At 40.7% G+C, this 14,578-nt stretch overlaps 1 protein-coding gene across 10 annotated transcripts in view; it reads right to left on the bottom strand.

Annotated features, from left to right (window-relative positions):
• Positions 1–6: 6 nt before the first annotated feature.
• The window catches only part of LOC106742966 (echinoderm microtubule-associated protein-like 2), a 42,872-nt gene continuing 28,300 nt past the window's right edge, over positions 7–14,578 (bottom strand). For 6 of the 10 annotated variants that reach the window (XM_014616364.1, XM_014616362.1, XM_014616363.1 and 3 more), the window contains 16 exons: positions 13,219–13,375; positions 12,530–12,643; positions 11,951–12,079; positions 11,198–11,266; positions 6,926–7,231; positions 6,622–6,694; positions 5,749–5,955; positions 5,336–5,573; positions 4,812–4,969; positions 3,973–4,230; positions 3,484–3,621; positions 3,178–3,294; positions 2,424–2,447; positions 1,932–2,019; positions 1,517–1,743; positions 7–1,296 (listed from right to left, as the gene is read on the bottom strand). In XM_014616364.1, the coding sequence (XP_014471850.1) occupies positions 1,171–1,296; positions 1,517–1,743; positions 1,932–2,019; positions 2,424–2,447; positions 3,178–3,294; positions 3,484–3,621; positions 3,973–4,230; positions 4,812–4,969; positions 5,336–5,573; positions 5,749–5,955; positions 6,622–6,694; positions 6,926–7,231; positions 11,198–11,266; positions 11,951–12,079; positions 12,530–12,643; positions 13,219–13,375 (2,429 nt within the window). In that variant the 3' untranslated portion in view covers positions 7–1,170. The remainder of the gene's footprint in view (positions 1,297–1,516; positions 1,744–1,931; positions 2,020–2,423; positions 2,448–3,177; positions 3,295–3,483; positions 3,622–3,972; positions 4,231–4,811; positions 4,970–5,335; positions 5,574–5,748; positions 5,956–6,621; positions 6,695–6,925; positions 7,232–11,197; positions 11,267–11,950; positions 12,080–12,529; positions 12,644–13,218; positions 13,376–14,578) is intronic. The other 4 variants (XM_014616365.1, XM_014616368.1, XM_014616366.1 and 1 more) reach the window with 4 other exon arrangements.

Raw genomic sequence — 14,578 nt, 5'->3', positions numbered from 1 at the left:
TATATATATATATATATATATATATGTTATATAACAAAACTATATGTATGTATATGTATATTTCGATATAATTCTTCTCTAAACATAAAGTTCTTAAATTAATCACTTCAAAAGTTTCCGTTATTCTGTTATCGAATATGAAAAATAAATTAATCGCAACGTTAGTTGCCGCATTACCGCGAAGTATGAAAAAGCGACTTATCGAGTATCGAAAATTGATAACGCGATGCGAGAATATTTTCACCATTGTGAATAACGTTACAGAGCACATTTTTTTCCCTTAAGTTGCATGGTAATGCAACCGTATATCTCATCTCTCGAAATGTACGTTTTATCTTGTCATTCGGACAAAGCTTCGCTGCCTCCTTGACACTACGATAGTTTCCATCCCGAAATCTCTCTCGCACGCGTACGCGAAATTGATACACGACAAATTACATACGCGCGTGCACGTACATATTTCATGAAAATGAAGAGAAAGGGTGATATTTAGTTACGTATTGTTTGGAAACATTCAACGACCGCTCGTAAAGCTTCGTATACACATATAAAACTAATGGAAAAAAAAGAAAATAGAAAGAAATGAGGAAAAGTAAATTATTTTGCGTTGTTCGATTCTCATAATTACCATAAATCGCCAATAAATATCCTCTGTACAGTAATAAAAACAGCTGTGTGCTACAACTGTTAGACAACTAAGAGGCAAACGAAAGGTGAATCTGCAAAGCGTCGAGCAAAAGAAATCTTCAAAGTCTTATGAAAAATTGACAAATGAACAAAAGTAAATCCCGTCGCCTTCAGAGCAGTCACGTTTGGTCGTGCGGGGACAGACGTCCGTTAATGCTGTGCATAATTAGACACAATTGTAAGGAGACGTCGGGTGCTATCACACATACTAGTACGTGAGGGGATGATGCGAATCGTACGCGCGCGACGTTCGCGTTCGAGTCTACGCCCGATAACGAGGATAACGCGCGTGGAAAAGTTGAGGTATCAAGATCGTCCTTAATTTGAATCCTCTTGAAAACAAGAGCCACGATAGTGGCGATTAAGTAGATGATGCAACGAAGATTATGCTGTTCGTTTCAAGCGGCATGTCAATGATCTCTCTTCTCTCTTCTCAGCTCGATTTTGAAGTGCACTTAGAAGAATTCGCTCCGGACGATTCACTCAATTTACTATCCACTGGAGAACGCTAGTATCGGCGCCGCCGGTCGATACCAGTCGGGAATCGTCTTGCAGGAACGATACATTTGTCACATGACTGGAGTGACCTCCGTAGGAATGATACAGTGACTGAAACGAAAATTAAATTTTATTCCAAGATCAACCAATATTTGAGGCGTTTAGATTTTCAATTGAGTTGAATACAATAACAGGTCAATGAAAGCCGGTGCAGATTGCTGCAAGTGGAGTTAAATACTCATCGGTCGGTTTATTTTACCGGTCGGTTACCGTCGTCAAAGGCGGAAAATGGAAACTTTACGACCGGAAGCTGCTGAGTTGCCTCAATTACCTTCGGCTGACACGCCGGATGAGAGAATAATTTGACTTTCCCGAAATCGTCGCCGGTACCCAAAAGTTTACCGTCGCCGCTTCGCGTGCAATTATTCACGTCGGTTCCGTCGGCACCTTCTGGCCAGATGCCGATAGTCTCGAAGGATATCACGCAGGTGTGGGTCGCCCAGTCGACATTCCTTAGCATCGATGGCTGCGGAATTTGACGGCACACACCAGGGTTCCCTACCAATTAAGAAAACGTTATTCACAATGCAGGAACGTCTGCGTTATTAATTTCTTCTTTTATGTTCTGTCATTAATTTTTCGTATTATCCATTTCACAACGTTTCTGGATGACAAACTTTCCATCTCTATTAATTTTATCGATAAATAAATCGCTTACTTTAAGTAAGTTATCGAGAGTGACTTACAGTATAGCAATTCGTAGTCTCCGCTGTTGCTGCGTAGATACTGGCCATCCACAGACCAATCTAGATGAGTTATGAAGCTGGAATGGCCCTGAAATAAAATAAATTCCATATATACACATGCTATATCTCATGTACAGTGCAAACTGTCATAAGAAATTGTTGCAAGCGCGTTGTTGTGTTCTTGCCATTAGCTAAAATACTAAATGATTATCTCACGACGAACTAACGACACAATTCTATCGTATCGTAGTAGTTACGATATTTGGTTACTTTGTGCGAGAAGTGGTTTAACGTGCGCGTGCGGGTGCTAGGAAGTTAAGCGGAAGTTCAGCTAATCATCTCAATATTTCTACGATCGTGTGTGAGAATAAAAGTGAATTACGTCGCGTTGCACGTTCGATTTTACAGACAAATATTTAACTACGCTAGGAAACTACTTCACGTGCAACGCGACGTCTCCATGTTCTCGAGTGGCCGAAACACAAGTCTTACTCCGTGCCTTCGAATCCGCTTTGGCTAAAAATGGAAAAGAATTGCATTGAGTAACATTGAGAGAACTCTCGCGATTAACTCGCTGACGATATATGTTTCGTCATGCTTATATTATTGACTCGATGAAATCGAAGAAAATTCTCCATTAAAATTTTACATGTATATAATATATATATATAATTTTTGAGTCGGTTTCCTAAACAATCCTTCTAATATATAACGTATTATGTATGTATTTTACATATATATGTATGATGCAATAGCTTATGTTCGGTTAAAAATCAACGGGTCAATGATCTGATAATAGACCCTGACTATATTGATGACTATAGCTTCTAGCAAAAAGTATATACATGCGCTCTTATCTACATTATTTACAGCACATGTGTAATAATAAGTATTATTGTCGAATATTTACAGATATTTTGATATTTTACAAATTAAAAATTAAGAATTGAAGTAACGCAGCTTCATTACACGGAAGTCATCGCACATAAAAAGAAGACAACCGATAATTTAGAATAATTGATAAACGGCTATTCGTATAAAATAATGTTATAAATATAAAAAAATATATTTCATTTAACATTACATTTATTAAGAAAATGCTTTATTATGCGTGAAATTAAGTCGATTCGTAGAAAAGTATTTTATGAAAAGTACTTTCATAAAGATCGTAGAAAACACAGAAGTTTCACTAATGTCGCAGAGAGATGCGAATTACTGATCACATGATTATGATTAATTTACTTACCATACATCGTCCAACTCGACTGTACTTGGTAGCGTCGTCGTTCACTTGGTAGATGTAAATATAATTGTCTCTAGATCCTATTGCGAGCAGAGAACCATCAGGCGAGAATTGTACTGCCTAAAATCATGAATAAGATATAATAAAATTATCATATTATTGATTATCGTTCCACGTTATCATATTATGCCGCGTTATAAAGAGACTTGATTATTTTAGCGAATATTTACGAGTTGAAAATATGATTAAGATATTTTTTACGGAGATTCTTTTCGCGAAGTATGAATTATAACGCACGTATAAACGTACCTGCAGAGGTTCGGAACCATCACTATGGTGCGTGTACAATTCTCGCGTCTCGCTGTCAATAGCAAGCCATTTCCCGGACACGCAACCGACGACTATAACGTTGCCATCCGGCGAGAAGGCAATGCTCTGAGCTTGTTCCTAAAAAAAGATTAAAGCTCAATAATTGAATGAAATTTTTACATTATTTCCTTTCATTAATCCTATAATTTCACATATATATTATTTATTCTATTTTATCAACTACATTTTTATCCTCAATATTTATAATTGTTGAAGAAATGATCGCAAATAATGAAGATTGGCAACATTGTCTACTTTACTGTATTAATTAATTATTCATTCCTTTTGTGAAATTTGCGCGTCTTTAGATTCTTTCGTATCGGTTTGTTAAAACGCGACGGACGTGCTCGTTATTCATTCGGACATGCTTTTGTTATCCTTCTCTCGAGAAACAACAAAAACGCTGCCAGATAAATAAACGCGACGTACCCCGATGTCTTTACTCCACACTACGGTATGGCTCAGGCTGTCCCACATCTGCAACAATCTGTCATGACCAGCGGTGGCGAATTGTGGCAAAGTCGGATGGGCTGCAAGCCCCCAAACTTCCTCGGCGTGGCCCAACATGGCCGGGTTGAAACCCATTTCGACGTCGCCGACGAGAATGCAATTTCTTGTCGTACCGACTAGTAACTGGGAACCTCTTCCTTCTGAGAGCGTTCGAATTCCGCCAAAGTGATCCTCGATCTGCTCGATAAATGTTGTTATTATCCAATTGCGTTGCTTCCGGAGATATTCCGCGTCTGGAATCAGCGTTCTGCCAACGTTTCGCAAACATTGCAGTTTGCATCATCAGGATTTGGAGCTCTGATATTGAACTCTCTTGAACATATCCTTCGCGGGAGGGGGAAAGGAAAAGGTTGGTTCTGGCCAATCAGCGTGTTTTTTACTTGACCAGCTGATCAATAAAAAACATGCTGGTTAGCTGGAACCAACCTCTCCCCTCCCTCAAGGATAAAGGAGTATATAAGGACAACCAATATCCAAGAAAACTCAGTATCAAAGCTCCCTGATGATGCAATCTGCAATGTTTACGAAACGTTGGCAGAATGCTGATTCAAGACGTGGTACATCTCCCTAAGCAACGTAAATGGATTATATCAATGGCCGTGAAAGCCTCAAAAACTGGTAAATGTTATTTTTCATTTTTTAATTTTGAATTCATTTAATTGATTTTTCTCTCAATATTGGAGAAACGCGATATCATTGTAGCTGGAAAAGAAATTTTATGCTAAATATATTGTGAAAATCAAATTTATCGAACTTACCTGCGCTTCCTCGCCGGTCAAATTTAAGGTCGCGTCAAAGTGCAAAATCCTGCCGTCCTTCCCGCCTCCCGTGATAATGTTACCGTTCTTTAGAACACATATGGAGAAAATCGATCCTTCGTGGAGATTCCTCACCAACCTTGAGATTGTGTTAGTGCCTAATTAAAATATAAAGAATAAACATGAGATTATCTTCAGAGAAAATAGGCACGTGTGAACACTAGGTACACAAACTAATTCATTTCTACACTGAGAAGACATGTTTAATTTTATTAAAGTTATAACCATTTTTTTTGTTTTCTTAACGAAAAAGTAACAGAGGTTTTCCTGACTATAATCATTTCGCTATGCAATTATGCAATTATACTTACAAATATCAAACACATCGTTCTCAGCATATTCTGGAATTAATTCTCCGAGAGACAGATCAGAAATTACATAATGAAGAAATTTTACACAGATACGCATAACAATTTATAATCTAACGTCGTTGCAAAAAAAAAAAAAGGAAAAATGGTAAGTACCTCTGGCCCATACGATGATGTTGCCATTGCTGTCGCCGGTGAGAACATCGCCGTTTTGATTGAAGGCGACGCAAGTGACATACCTAGGCTTGTCCCTGCTCTCAAAGATGCCCATACGCTTGTACAGCATACCGCCATTATCCAAGGACCAGAAGGACACGTGTCCTTTGCCGCAAGACACGATCTGGTTCCGTTCCAGCGGATGCCACTCGGCGCAAACCACCGTGTCGACAGAGCACTGCAATAGACAGTCATCAGCCGTTAAATGGCCTGTTTCCGGTCGGCGTCCGTGTGTGCCTTATTACGACAGCCGGCATATACACAAATCACGATTATTTTCGCGACTCAGGTATGGCACGGGAATTTTGTAATGTTGTTACGGACGATCGCGCGGTTCGTCGCGCGTAATGTACCTTCGTTTCGGTGACTTTGGTGCCGCGGTCGCTCTTCTGCCAGTCCCAAATCGATATATTGTGATCGGCGGTCTCGTCGATGGCGCACAGATAATTGCCGCCGTCGGCCTTGGAGAATGACAGGCAGCAAATCGACCCGTCAAATTCGCCGTTGCCGATCACGCTCAGGGTCGTCAGGCTCACCGAGTTCCATATTCTGATGTGCGGCTGAAATTCGAAAAGCCGTTGTTTCCGCCGTGCGATCATTTATTGGCTTTAATTTACCGCTATATGCGTAGGTGGTGTAAATGTGATGCGGATTCAAGTTTCGCTTCAATTTGTGTCGAATTTGATTTCTTTTTTTCTAAAACCACACGGAGACAAATAATTTACTGGCATAGTTAATTTATCAGTTACTACACGGACGGCAAAAAGATTTGTTACACGGAAAAAATAATTTTGCTGTTGTAGCAAAATATCGTTGCGATGAAAAATAACGATAAAATTTAATTGACGTGATCAAATTATTTTGCTGCTCATATTTCCAATAAATAACAATTAATATTCTTAACAAATTTATTTGCTGTCCAAACAAATCTTTTTGCTGTCCGCATAGTAACTGACGAATTTACTATGCCAGCAAAATATTTTTTTCCGTGTGATTTCTGTCTTCTCATACAAATTCATAATAAATATATATTACATAATAAATAATATAATATTATTTTGTTCCTCTCTCTCTCTCTCTCTCTCTCTCTCTCTCTCTCTCTTTCTCTCTCTCTCTTTCATAACATTAATTTTATTTTATTTCTAATATTCGAAGAAGAGAAAGAAAGAAAGAAAGACAGAGACGGAGAGAGCAAGTGAAAGAAAAATATATTTTTATAATTTTACCATAGCATCCCGACGATCCGTTCCGCACACTTGCCCCGTCGCGACGACCAATTTGTTAGGGTGGATCGCTATGCTGCAATAAAAAGAGAACTTTAAAATAATAAAAAAAAAGAGCTTTCTAATAATTTATTTCATAGGCGGTAGATCGAGAAAGATTTCGTATATCTAATTTCCTCATTTCGCGGAGAGCTCGGACGAAAAAATCTCGTCGGTAACTTATCAAGACAAAGGAAAGAATGAGATATTTATTTACTCGCGGTCGTTCTCGCGAGAACGAGGCGAAGCGTGGCCTTGCAAAACTCACCACTTAACGTCGTCCGTATGACCCAGGTAATGCCTCTGGCTATGCTCCTCCATGTTGTACAGGACGACGACCGCCGCGACGAAGTATACGATCTCACCGGTCGGCAGCAGGTGTAAATTACTACGGCAGTCTCGGCCTCGGTATCCGTAGACCCAGTCGAGCTTCAATTTGCTCTGGGGTGGCGTACTGACTTTATGAAGATCGTAGGACTCCATCATAGGCGTGGGTACGTAAAGGACGACCGGTCGGCCGCGCAGGTACATGCGGACAGTGCCTTCCTCCTCGTTGTACTGCATGTCTCTAGTGCTGCGGAGAAATCGCTAGTTTATATATTCGTCTCGCTTCGTTTGACTTCACCGTCTCCGATTTTACCTCAGGATCGCCATCATCTTCGCGTTTAAATCGCGCGTTTACAAGCCCTAACTGAAATTTTATAAGCTCTAATGTTAATTTCACTAAGATGGTTTGCTCTGAATTTGCCGTCGCCCACTTATAGACACTCGACAGTAACCTATCTTCGATCTATCGTTGCGCAAAGGTGAAAATAATTCTAACAATTAAAATAATTTGATTTTCCTAACCCTTGGTGTACCGTCAAGATCCATCGGAACAAATTTTAGTTCTTGAATTTCCTTCCTGAGCGGTTCTCAACTATTTGTAAAGATTGATATTTCACGACTTCTATGTTTTTTTTTTAGTTTCCTACAGAAACAAGGAGAACATCCGATTATTTTTCTAAATAGAATATTTTAATCCTTTGATTAACACCCATGATAATGTAGCGAGTGTTAAAATAATCTTTTACTTCGTTTGTGTTAAAGAGATCTCGGCGATCGCAGGACATTCCGCACGAAATACGCGCAATTGGGATTGTTTCGAATGAAATTTCCTCACGTGTCGTTGCAAATCAACAATGGCGACGCCTCGTTAGCCGCTCCGTGGCGGAAATTCCCATTTGTCGATCTCGCGCAAATTCGCCGACGCACTCTACGGTCGCGCTGCTCACGCTACACTGAGAGAATTCGCCAGACTTTTCGTGTCGATGAGGTCTCGTAACCGCGACGAGTGACTCACGCGAGCAACGAGCTCGGCTTTATTACTCCGCGAAGCGTGCTGCGCGCTCTGTTACGTCACGTTCGCGTTCTTTCTTTTTAGCCTCGTTGATATCATGGTGTCTACTCCCAGTCTCGGGTACGATCAAGGTCCTCTTTCGAGGTCCACTTAATGATCGACTCGATTGGGGACGAGGTGGATCGTATCGTAAAGCCGCGCGAGTAAACAACGCTCGCTTTCTCTCTTTCTCTCTCCATCGCGAATTTCCAGTTTTTGCACATTCGTCTTCCAATCGTGGGAGAACGTTCCCACGTAGTCCTGACTTTCTTGATTTATATTCTTACGGTTCCGTCGAAAGTTTCGTTCTATGGCACACCAGGCTATGTACTCGGGAGAAAAACGTTATATTGTCCGCACTGAGAAAAAAGTGTTCGGCATTTGTAACTGTAGCTGTGTAGTGAAATAATTATAATAAAATATTACGGAATTATTTTAAAGAAACTTTAATAATTGCTAATATAGTGTTATTGATAATAACATTAGATATATATCGCTACAGCTTTTTTTTATTAGGGAAACAAAAAATATGTTAAAACAATAAGAAATTACTATGTAATTTGTGGCGAGATTAACCGTTATTCCTCTCAGTATGGAGCTTTAGGAAAAAACAAAGTTCTCATCAACCGGCAAACTATTGTTGTGATAATCGTCGCGTCTGATATAATTGGCCGGTTCTATAGAGCGATTACGTGCAATTCATCGCATTTACGAGCCTTCCAATTTGCCTGCACACATTTACATAGTACAATCAATTTCGCCCGATCGATAAATTCAAATGAAGCGGTTCGCGTCGCACGAAAATTACAGGAGGATTACAGGTGCTCGTTGGCAAACGATGCAACGAGCGGACGCGGATGAAGCACTTCCGACTGCATTTTTGACGTTGAGCGATCCCGGCGAGGCAACAGGTATGAAGAGCGGCACACCACGTGGTGGTTAACGGCTCATTTAGCGTCCTCGCGCGAAGCGCGCCATCGCGTTACCGAAGAAAGTGAATCGCGATTCCTGCTGTTGCACAACCGTGCGTGCCGCGTTTCCTGGTGCACGACGTCACGGCGTCACGAGCACGCCGGAAACGTCGGCAAAAAGCTACGCCGTGCCGAAGCGCCTTCGTGCGAGCGATTTTTCGTTCCGCGAAGAGATCTCGATCTCTTATCAAGATAAATGTCACACAAGCTTAGTAGTTAATATTTATATAAGTTTAGCGAAATTCGTCGATAAATAATAATAGCCAACATAATTACTAATAATATAAGTTATTATTAAGAATTAATAAGAATTTCATTTGCCGAACGTTCATTTTTCATAACTTCTCGAGCAGCGGAAAACTGATCGTAATGTAATTATTTTGAAATTGACAATTTCACATTGACAAGTGAAATTGAGAAACAATTGTAAAAATTAGTAGACTGTATTACGTCACAGTACTACTTCATTCTCTAATGAAGCCGGTCCTGGAAAATAGTCGCAATTGCGAGAGATATACGAGTATCTGTCGCAATCGCGAGAGATATATCGTAACCGCGATAAGACATCCACCGCTACGCGATATTCAGCGCGTTTTGTTGTTACAAAACGTTAATTCACTGTATCATTCTTCTATAGCGGAATGTAATTACAATTACTGATTATCATTAACCGCGATCCAGAAACCCGCGTGAAACCGGGTTTCCGGGCGTTGTATTTAAATTTCAAATGGAGTTCTTACACACTTCGCACACATTTGCGTCGATATGCACGCCCCTTCGGGTCGTACTTTCGTCCAAGCGAACTGCTTCTCGCCCTCGAGAAAAACTCGTGCTTCACCACCGGTACCGATTTGCATGCTAGGTCGAAGGTCGAAAGTAACGCGAATCGCGATAATTAACGACATGCTGGTGCCGGTGATAATGCATACTGCGTGCTACGTGCAAAAAACATGCGGCACTGCAAACCCCTCCGTTTAACACATTTTCTCGTCCCAACGTCCAATTGGCAAATCGGTTAGCGTTAAACATTAGTCAGCGTGAGATTTTCGTCCGTCGTAAGTGACGAAAATCGCTATGCATGCGGCAAACGTGATTAATGTATATGTTAAGCGCAAAACACTGCAAACTTGAAAGGAAAGAGAGAAACTTAACCAAATATTCCGATAAACTGGGTTATGATCTTGCGCACGATTCTTCTCAAAGTCATATTAGTTGCACAAATGTCAGCTGATGTTTTATTAAAGAGGCATGTACACCTAGAATTGTGAAAAATTGATTTTTCCTACATTTCCTGAATGCATTGGCGCCCTAACGACACACGAGTTGATACGTATATCGGCCAATAATTCTTTTGGATACGTCTTTTCAGTTTAAAACGAAAGTATTTCTCCCTGTATTATCTTGTAGTCTCTATAATACATTGATTATAGGAATTCAAGTAGTTTGGACAATGGGTTGCGAAATTGCGAAATATTTTCAAAACCCATACCAGAGGGATAATCGTCATTTTTCGATATCTTAAAAAACAGCCAACAACATTAAAAAGAAATTGTTTGAGATCATTCCGCCGCTTTTGAATATTCCCGATCCAATTTTTAACGAAACTCCCAATTTTATATACTATCAAATAAAGAAATCAGAGACAAGTATCATCGAATAGAACATAAACATTTCGATGAGACGCTTTTCCAAGTGATTTTTTAACGTGTTTCTAAGTGTGCATGCCGTTTTAATAATCAAAATTAGCGCTAGACAGCACAATTAACGTCACTTAAACGCTCTTAAACATCTCCGAGGGCCTCTTTCGCGATGCACATCGCATGTATCCCCAGCTATTTACTCGCGTAAAGAGATAAACCGCGAATCGATTCTCGATTGCGAGGATCGCGAGAAACCGATCGTGCATACGCCAGGGTATCGTATGTCACGCAGATATATCACGGTGATAACCCACAGGAAATACTAGCCGTACGTTTAACGTTCGTTTCGAGCGAGACTTTACCGTGCTGTCGGCGCGCGCTCACCTGCGGAGGTACGAAATTGCACCTTAAGGCTGCTCGGTGCGCACGGTGTGACTTTGCGGCCGCCGATCGGCACGTGGGTCTCTTAAATGCGAGTGCGAAAGAAGCCAGAGAGAGATATATATACGAGAGAAATAGATAAATCGTCTGAAGTACTTGGTATTATTTACCCGTGCTTGACGTTGTTCATCGCCGGTGGCTTGAACAGGTTGAACAGGGACTTGGTGGACGCGGACAATCTATAACGAATGAAAATGCAAACGAAAACCATGCGGTGCGGAACAAAACGAAAGAGTAAAAGAGAAGGGAGACAAAGAGGGGTAGAAAATCGCTTTCTACGCGATCGACGCGTGTCTTCCCGTTGTTTGACGTTTTAATTTGATGTATTTGTGAGGAAAAATTTATTTCGATATTGCCACAAAATTCAGAATTTATTTGATTTGTAAACTTGTTACTTTTAAATCAAGAAGAATATAACTAATATGTAAATTGAACAAATAAGTTGCTTACTTCGTAAATTTCGTTGTTTCGAGACATTTGTCAAAGTATACAGCTACATTATTATTAGCGCGGTCTCGATATAAGCGCGAGAAAGTATAATATTGGTTTAATTTCCGTTTACTGGTGCGAGAATATACGATAAGGTAAGAAAAAAAAAGGTAGAGCGGCGCACGAGAGGCGAAGCCAATGGTAACCATCCCGACCCGACGTCGGAACCCTGGGCGCGAATAAACGGATGGCAGCTTCGACGGGAAAATACGCTCGATCGCTCGAGGGGGGAAGCAAGAAGAAGTAGAAGAAGAAGAAGAAGACTCGGCGGTGTAACAAAAAAGTTAAACTCGTGTGATCAGTGAATAGTGAACAAAATCACGAGTGCGGGCAAACGGTGCGCTTTACTGTTACGTTATTAGCCACAAGCTAACCTGGTACCGACGAGCTGGGAATTGCTTCCCTGGTTTTGCGGCGAGTGTGTAAAATCGCCGGTGGACGACCATCTCTTCGCTCTCCTCAAGCTACTCTGCGGCGGTCCGTTTGATCTTGCCGTGGGCGATCTAGAGGGCATCGAATTCAATTCACGTTCAACAACTAGCATGCACGCGTAACGATCCTACACATCGCGTAACAACGGTAATCAACTCTAACAACATCGAAAAGTATTCGCCACTAATTAACAGCGAGCACGCGTTCATTAACGCGTGGCAATACTATTAACGTTACGAAACATACACGTTACGAACATCAGTGCATGCGCATGCCTGTTACGGTCGCACACGTAACGTACGATTAATATAATGATGCAAAACGGGGGAGGTGGGTTGATCATCGGCATGATTTCAACATTGTTAAGTCGGGGAAGTGCTTCGAACTTTACAAATCGGGCTTACAATTGAATCCGTATGAGGTTTTTGCACAGCTTGTCGTTTCTCGCTTTTACGATACACGATTTTCCGGGCAACGATCTGACTCACGGTGAATTTCTTTACGTTCATTGGTTCTCTCACCTGGCTACAGGCAGTGGTGTAGCTCTAGGGCTTGGCGATGGCACCGGAGAGACGCTACTACTACTTGGACTATCCGAATGTAAAGATCCTGTTGACTGATAGTGGACGGATCTTCTGAAATCGTAGAAAAAAGGGAGACGATTAAACGATGGAAAGATAAAGTGCGAGTTAATGAAGAACTTTTGAAAATACGCGAAAATATGGCGAAAATATGAAGCAAAACCCTCTGTACGTGGAAAATACAGTTTACACGATATCGATTGTAATTAGGACGATCATCTTTGCCTGGAGTATAACTCGGAGATTCCGAAAAGCAGTTATAAAAAATATAACTTTAAAAATTTGATTTTTTAAAGTTGTTATTGCGATAAAATAATACGTAGAAAATAAGAAATTTAGTACCTTCTTCAAATTTATATTTTTATTGACATTTATTTTAATTAAATTTCGTGACTTCATCTTTTATCATCAATGTTATCTCCTGTTTTCGTTAGTTTCTGGCAAATTGGTACATATAATTGATAATTTTAACGAATTGATTTTTGGCAAATTGTATTGCCCAAGTATGCAGGTATAAAAATTCACGCAACACAAATAGTAAAACTCATAGCTCGAAGATGAGGTACAATAACCCGGCGACTTTGTGTGAAATGTGATCAGCCTAGTGTTCCCAAAAGGTATTTTCTTACCTTTGGGGTAATTGGGAGGGATGCACATAACTGACAGGCCGCCTCGGACTGGATGTCGCGTCTCGAACGTCCTGCGACGATCCCGACGAAGAGGAATTTCTGAGGCCACCTGTCTGGCGTAGCCTCAGATCTTTTTGTGGCACCGAATTTTGACTACCTGAAAACATACTTTCTCTCTCATTCGGAGCATGGTCGAGCGGATAATATTTTGCTGGGCTTTACGCGAATATACAGACATTGCGTTTCACGCGAAACGTCCATATACGGTAGCAATATTATACTCGCACATATTTATATGCATACCCGAATCAAAATTTTCATTTCACGTTAACGTCACAAATTCTGTCGAACGTGGAGGGCATTGATTGAAATTGAGAATAAATTAATATTATGATAATATTATGATACATAATTAAAATAACATTAAAGCGAACGGAGAGAATATGGGGATAATTGAAGTAATTCTGAAGTGAGTCTTTCTTCTAAGATTCAACATGGAGAAAACGGTAGTAAGAAATCGTTAGTATCATTAAGATAAGACAGTAGCTTGCAGTTATATTTCGAAATTCTGCATTGGTCCTTCAAGTTCGGCGGAATTTGCAGGGTTAATGTAGAGTCCAAACTTCGATTCGGGCGCGTCCAAACGTATTCAAGCGTTACTTCTCCGAAGCACGGTGTTTTATACATATTTCATAGCGACCTAGAAACGCGTTGTATAGAACGGTATTCTGTCGCCGAATACAAAGTGATGTCTTTTCTAAAGCGTCGATTCGTTCATCGAGGAATCGTCTTTTATCCCGCTCGATGAAAGCATCTTCGTTGAATCGATTTTGTTAAGATGCTCCTGTTTTTCGTAGCACGTACTTCGAGTAGCATAAGTAATATGCAACAGACTCGCTTCGCGAGAGCCGGAGCACAGATGATTGGGTTTCAATAGCGATGTAACGGTATAACGATCTAACGATATTCAGAGCGTCTTCCGCGTGTATTACCATGGCTTTCCCGTGCTCATCAATCGCGCCCAGGTAAGAGTGCTGTCGGCGATGGTAATTTATGCGTCGTCAGCGATTCTCGGTTTTATTTCCCGTAGATCATTCGACCAGGGAGGCTATTCTTTTCGCGTGCTTTCGATCGCGGGAATGCAGAACACGGTGGGTAATTAGAAAACTATTCACGTTCGTGAGCGAGCGTCTTGATTGCACAGAAGAGAATTAATTAATGAACGTGAGACAAGGGTTCCCCCGTTTTCGTTTCAGTCGTCGCATTCCTTTCTCCGTGAAACCCAACCGCGCCAGTAAAACTAGATTCGGTTGAGGAAAGGTTTATTCTTAAATAAAAATACGCGAATATAACTTCGATC

This window comes from Dinoponera quadriceps, unplaced genomic scaffold (genome assembly GCF_001313825.1).
Source record: "Dinoponera quadriceps isolate SergipeBrazil2010 unplaced genomic scaffold, ASM131382v1 scaffold946, whole genome shotgun sequence".
NCBI lineage: Eukaryota > Metazoa > Arthropoda > Insecta > Hymenoptera > Formicidae > Dinoponera > Dinoponera quadriceps.
The sequence above is the reverse complement of the archived record's forward strand: the minus strand, read 5'-3'. Positions and strand labels throughout refer to the sequence as shown.